Genomic DNA, 6452 nt, shown 5'->3' with positions numbered 1-6452 from the left:
TGTGTGTGTGTGTGTGTGTGTGTGTGTGTGTGTGTGTGGGTACATTGCCCTTAAGTCACAAGTATAGTTCAGTTTTGACTACTTTTGTAAAAACCAAAGTATGCTTTTGGCTTTAGGATCAAAGACCAATTTCAAATGTTTTCTTTTCAAATGTTTCTCTCAAATGTGAAAAAAAAAAAATCAAGAGATCAGGATTTAATGTTTTTTAGCCTTTGTTCAATTTTAACTACATTCATCTAGAAGTGAATCTAGAAGTGCTGCTGCTGAGGCTGGTGGGCAAAGATTTCTAGAGCATTTATACAATCTTTTTATAAAGTATTTTTTAAATTCACTGATTAAACCATCATTCCCAGGTGACTTGTTGTCTTTAAGTTTGTTCATATAATGAAGTACTTCATTTAAAGATATCTCTTGGCACACATTTTCATAGCAGACTCAGACTCATCTTTTTAGCAACCTCTTTATTAGAATCTAAGAATAACTGTGCATGAATCAATTTGTCGTCATAAGAATACAGTTCTTCATAGAATCTTGCCGTGTATCTTGATATTTCCATCAAATGTCCTGTTAACTGTCCATTAATTTGGCCATAGATCTACTTTACTTTTTTCTATGTTGAAAAATGTTTAACTTTTTCAAAAAAAGGCTCCCTTTGCTTTATATTTATACATTTTATCTAAATGTAGTTGTAATCATTTATTTTTCTCTTCTTGATCTAAACTGCAATTTCCGGAGAGCTTTAACATTTCACAAATAATTGTATCCTTATTTTCTCTTCTGTGTTTTGCTGGTTCTTTTTCTCTCCTTATGGCTGCGGCATTGATTTTATGCTTCATTAATTCCCAATTTACCCCGAAATTATTTGTTGAATTTGCCTCGTTCCAAAAGTCTATAATGATATTTTCTGAATCATCTCGGAACTGCACATCTGTGTCAGTATGTTCTGGTTCATTTTCCAGTACGTAATTATTTTTTACATCTTCTGATTTTGCTGTTTATTGATAGAAAAATAGCTAACATAAGGTTCTGTAAAGACATCTTTAACATAATTCACTAAATTCCTTGAAATTAACCAATAATCTATACGGGACTGTTGAGTAAGGTTTCATTTACACCATGTAAACTGAATTTTATCTGGATACTCATATCTCTATATATCAATTAAGTCAAAGGTAGAACATAAGATATTAAATTCTGGAAGAACAGACCTGACTTTTGAATGAGGAGGAAAACAATCCTTTTCAGTTATATTATTGAGGTGGTGGGAGCATGTTTAGTCTTATTGGTATCATTGTCAGTTTGTTCTTTTTATGTCAAGGGAATTTGTGATTTGCTGAAAGGGAAAGCAGTATTTTTTAGGAAATTTAATGTGACTTTTATTATAGTTTTTGGAAGAGTCAATGAAGGGATGGTTTATGGATGTCATAATCTATCAATAATCGATCAGCCAGTGTTGCAATCTTAAAAGGTATATTTAAGGGGAAATAATTCAATCTATAGCCTATTGCATGACTCAGGTCAATTGTTGATATTGGTAATAGAAAAGAATGCTGAAATTTTTATTTTGGTGAATGTCTATGCAACTAACTTTACCACACAAAATAAAGTTTTTTTTTTTGTTTGTTTTTTGTTTTTTTTATTTCAAAGACCAGATTCAAAAAATAGTAGAAAAGTTTAGCAATGCAAAATTAGTAATTGGATGGGATTTTAATACAGTATGGTATGACAGACATGTCTGTAGAGCACATCAATGCAGTGATCTCGTCATTGCTCTCTTCTCTTCTTCTCATCCCACTAATGCACCAGTAGGCGGGGCCAAAGATGTGATGATGTAGCAGTAGGTGTTGATCTGATTCTGCAGAGGCAGTCTTTCTTTGCACTATTACATCATACAGAGACAAAATCTGAAAAGGTTGTTTTGGCTGCTCTATGATAACATTCACATAGTTAAAAATCACAAGCCACTTTCCTAATATTAGGATCCTTTAGAAGGTAATTATTTTTAGTCCAGTGATCCTGTTCTACCAATTCATCTGTCTGTCCATATAACGTGTGAGTGGGCGGGGATAAAAAGGCAATAATGTAGAAGTAGGCTTTGATCTTATGCTGATGTATTCATTTCTATTATTGGCAGCTTGGTTTCAGTCAAAGCTGTTTTGGGGCTTTTTGAGAACATTTTGAGTTTAAAACTTGTACTATGTTTTTATAGTATAATGACCTCTAATGTCAAAGGATCAAGGAAAATGTGATTTCTCAAATTCTGACCACCTTAAATGAAATAAGTGTACAAGAAAGGGGGAGAAATAAAACCAACTCAGGACATCAGTGTCACAGCTGGGAACAATGTATCCAATGAAAGTGAAAATCTCAGAATAATCTACTGATTATATGATTTAATGTTGACTTTTTTTTTTTGTATATATCATTATGCCTGACTTCAATAGCCATAAATGAAAGCAACAATGGACAATTTGTCTCAGATCTTGAAAGTAAGGAAACAGAAATGTTTCTACGAATTCTGTTTGAACAAACAAGTGTATGACAAAGATTGTATCAGTCACTGAATTTATTTTAATGAAGTTAAAATGGTTTAATTTTTATTAATTTGATTATGTACTCAACTATTTCATTGTGAGTGCAAGACAGTGGTGCGCTTGCAAATAGAGCCCGAACACACACTCTTCTGTTAGACTGTTATTTGTGATTGTTTGATTGTTGCGTCTTGTATGGACAGACATACAAGGTTTGTCTGAAATTGCATGCTGTCTCATTAGGTACTACATTTGACAAGGAACGATCCTGATCCTTGCAACCAACGTTTTAAAAAATGTGTTCTATATTGTATAAATATTGTATGATGATTTGACATGATCCAGGATTGTTAGGTTCTTCGAAGCTCGTCCTGCATTAGCTATCATTGCATTGCTCGGCAACAGGCTAATTTCAAGTGTGTGTGTAAATCATACTGTCAACTTCTCAATCTTTACAGTGCTATTCATCCATGACTTTTCTGTTTCAGGAGAGAAGTCTTTCCTGTGTGATCTCTGCGGATTTGCTGGTGGAACTCGTCATGCCCTAACCAAACATCGACGCCAACACACAGGTACACACCAGGGTTGTGCACAATTAGAATTAAATTGAGACTGCCCTTTTTTATATTTCAGTTTAGTTCCTGAATTTGAATTGAGCAAACAGGATGCAGAATTGCAATTCGAATTTGGATGTAAAGAAGCAGAATTAAATCTAATCAAAATGTATATTTTCAAAATTGCAAATGCAAATAATTTTTAACTAAGCAAAGTCTATCAAGACAAACCTTTTATAGGTCTTCTAAATCAACTTTCAATGTCTTGTTCTAATATGCCTTTGCTCTGCAGGTGAACGACCGTTCAAGTGTCAGCTGTGCAATTTTGCCTCAACCACACAGTCCCATCTGACACGCCACAAACGTGTGCATACAGGCGAGAAGCCCTATCGCTGCCCTTGGTGTGACTACAGGTACAACAAACTCGGCTCAGTCTTTTTTTGTGGTTATGAACAAAAAGTTCCTTCTCTGCTGTCCCGGATGCATCAGGACTGATTAGCTCAGGGGTCTGCAACCTTCAACATCAAAAGAGCCATTTTGAGCCTCAAAAGAGCCACCGAATAAATTTCATGTGGAGCCACAAAACCTATTTGATCCTTAAAATGAAGATAACACAGCATATAGCTAAAGTTTTATATTCAGTTATGTTACAAGGCAGGGGCGTAGCAATCATTTCAGAAGTGAGGGGGACAGAAATGTCAAATGTAATAATAATATCTATTTATGTATGTATGTCTAATTGACAAAAAAAAAACTTTTGTTATCTCTTACTTTTAAATAACCATTCATTTGTATTCTAAAATATTTTTGATATATATTTTCATAATGACAATTTTTTGATTATGATTGATTATATACTACAAACACTTTTTCCATTTTTAGCACAGAATAAGGCAGACAATATATTTTATAGCTTCTGTACTGTAATAAATGCTATCTTATGTCAGTTAGCACTGTATCATTCATATACTTTATTTATTACCTGGAGGAGACTTGAAAAACACACATAAACCATATATTGTCTTCACGTTTCATCAGTTATGGTTTATGCTTATTATTCAGCTTAGTTACAGCGATAGCTGGATGCCTTTGTCCATATTAGGGATTTCCTGGCACGTCAAAATTTCTTACTACTTCTAGGAGTCCGTTTTAGACTTTCAGCGCGAGAGCGCCCTCCGGCTTCGAGTATGTATGAAACATACACTGCATGAGAGTGTTGAGCACTCCGTAATGTTCACATTGTTTTGGACACAAATAAAACGTATCCAGAACGATGTGACTATCTTGTCTCTTTTAATTTAAATCTAGATTTATTCACGCTGGCCCATGAAAACGTCTACGTGAACACACTTAGACTTAAAAAAAAGAGCAGGGGAACACACTTAGACTTAAAAAAAAGAGCAAGGGAAGAGTTTAGGTTTTATTAAAAGTCGGGGGAACACATCCCCCGCGGTATTCTATATGCTACAGGGAGCCACAGCAGAGGGGTGAAAGAGCAGCGGGTTGCCGACCCCTGGAATAACTACAAATGCAAACCCTGTTTACACTGTTTTGTTTTGGGCTTTTAATCACATTTGGTGGTGGTCAAAAACACGTGACTACATTCAGGGTTCCCACACGTCCTGGAAAACTATAAATAAATTATGACAAATTTCCCAGTCCTGGAAAACAAATGGAAGACGATAGAAAATATAAAATCTCCCTGGAAAATTCTTTCTTTATTTATTTTATTTATATATATATATTTTTGCCCGAAACAATTAATGGTAGTAGCTGAAAGCACATAAGAGAGGTGTTTTGAATGACACTGTTTAGTCATGTGGTGGTGCTTGCAGCAGCTAGGAAATAAATTACTCCAGTCACATGATCCTTCAGAAATCATTCTAATATGCTGATTTGGTGCTAAAAAAAAGCATTTTATCACGGGTTGATTCACAAACCGAGAGTAAAGTATCTACTTGCAACAGTCTTTATTTAATATAAAACAAAACAAGAACACTTGTTGTTCTTCATTTTATTACAGATTTTTTGCTCAACTTTTTTAAAGCAGTGTTTACTTAATTGAAAAATACTTAAAGGCTACATTCTGTTTTAATGTACTATTTACTTAGCTGGACATTCAAGACTCACTCGTTCATATTTATTGAAAGTAGAAGATAAACCAGTCTGACTTGTGTAAGAACTTTTTGAGCGTAAAACATATTTTAATAGAATGTCCAATTTGGAATGATATTTCTATTTTTATCACTGATTAAACTGAAAGTTGTATATGATATATGATTTTCACCAGTACTATAGTTGTTTCTTTTATATTTTTGTATAATGATTGTTTCTTAAGAAAATGTTATATTATTGTAAATGATATATTGAAATGATATTGTCAACGTTGCCTTGAATATAGCCATTGTTTCTGATATGGCGTTAAAATAAATAAATATTTATTTTCAAATAGCTAAATAAAATAGTTAAATAGTTCCAATAGTTTTTGCTATTGTACCAAGTACTGAGAAATTTTACTGGTATTGGTACCATTTACTGAAATTTTGTTACTGTGACAACACTAGTTTTTAGTATTGTGAGAGTACCGAATTGTGAATTGAACCTTTATTCAAATACCTTTAATTGTTACACACTCAATCATTTGATTTTACTATGAAATAGGGTCTGAAAGTCTACAGAGAAGTCTGGAAAAAGAGCCCTGTAGGAACCCTAAGGAATGCTAGGAGAACAGAAAACTAAACCATTAACTACAGACGAGAACGTACTCTGTTACTAACGTAACCTCGGTTCCCTGAGATACAGGAACGAGTACTGCGTCTTGCTTAAGACGCATATGGGAAAAAGTCTTTTTTTCTCCTGAACTGAAGCCTTTTTTCATTCACAAACTGCACGGCCATTGGTTCGTGCAGAGCTTAAAAAATGTAATTTTCCAGCAACAAAATTGTGGCCAGTGAAAATGCTGAGTGGCTAGTAATTTTGGAAAACCACTAGCCACAGTGGCTGGTGAGCAAAAGAGTTAATGTCAAGCCCTGTATACAGTGACTACTTGTATTGCAGTAAAAAATTTGGTGTTTAACCGGAGTATGGTGGTGGGAGTGCTTGACATGTGTCAAACACTAGAAAGGGGTGCACGCTAGTGTTGTTACGTTCGTGAACGAATCGTTCTTTTTGAACGAATCTTTTTGGTGAACGAATCGTTCTCGTTCACTTAATCCATTGACTCATATTTCTCATTCACTGAAATTCCTCCCTCCAGAGCAGCGCGGCGCTATTGGCAGCGCATGCGCAGATCAGTGAACCGGGTAGCTCTGTGGACTGTTTCATCCTGTCAAAGAATGACTAAACCTCGAGCCAATAGCCTTCGAGT

At 34.6% G+C, this 6452-nt stretch overlaps 1 protein-coding gene across 1 annotated transcript in view; it reads left to right on the top strand.

Moving 5' to 3' along the window:
- znf407 (zinc finger protein 407) overlaps nucleotides 1–6452 on the top strand; it is a 53659-nt gene that overhangs the window by 40425 nt on the left and 6782 nt on the right. The window contains exons 6-7 of the mRNA XM_016524799.1: nucleotides 3020–3103; nucleotides 3378–3498. Of these exons, the coding sequence (XP_016380285.1) occupies nucleotides 3020–3103; nucleotides 3378–3498 (205 nt within the window). The remainder of the gene's footprint in view (nucleotides 1–3019; nucleotides 3104–3377; nucleotides 3499–6452) is intronic.

The sequence above is a fragment of the Sinocyclocheilus rhinocerous genome, unplaced genomic scaffold (assembly GCF_001515625.1).
Source record: "Sinocyclocheilus rhinocerous isolate Xijiao unplaced genomic scaffold, SAMN03320098_v1.1 scaffold1535, whole genome shotgun sequence".
Classification (NCBI taxonomy): domain Eukaryota; kingdom Metazoa; phylum Chordata; class Actinopteri; order Cypriniformes; family Cyprinidae; genus Sinocyclocheilus; species Sinocyclocheilus rhinocerous.
The sequence above is the reverse complement of the archived record's forward strand: the minus strand, read 5'-3'. Positions and strand labels throughout refer to the sequence as shown.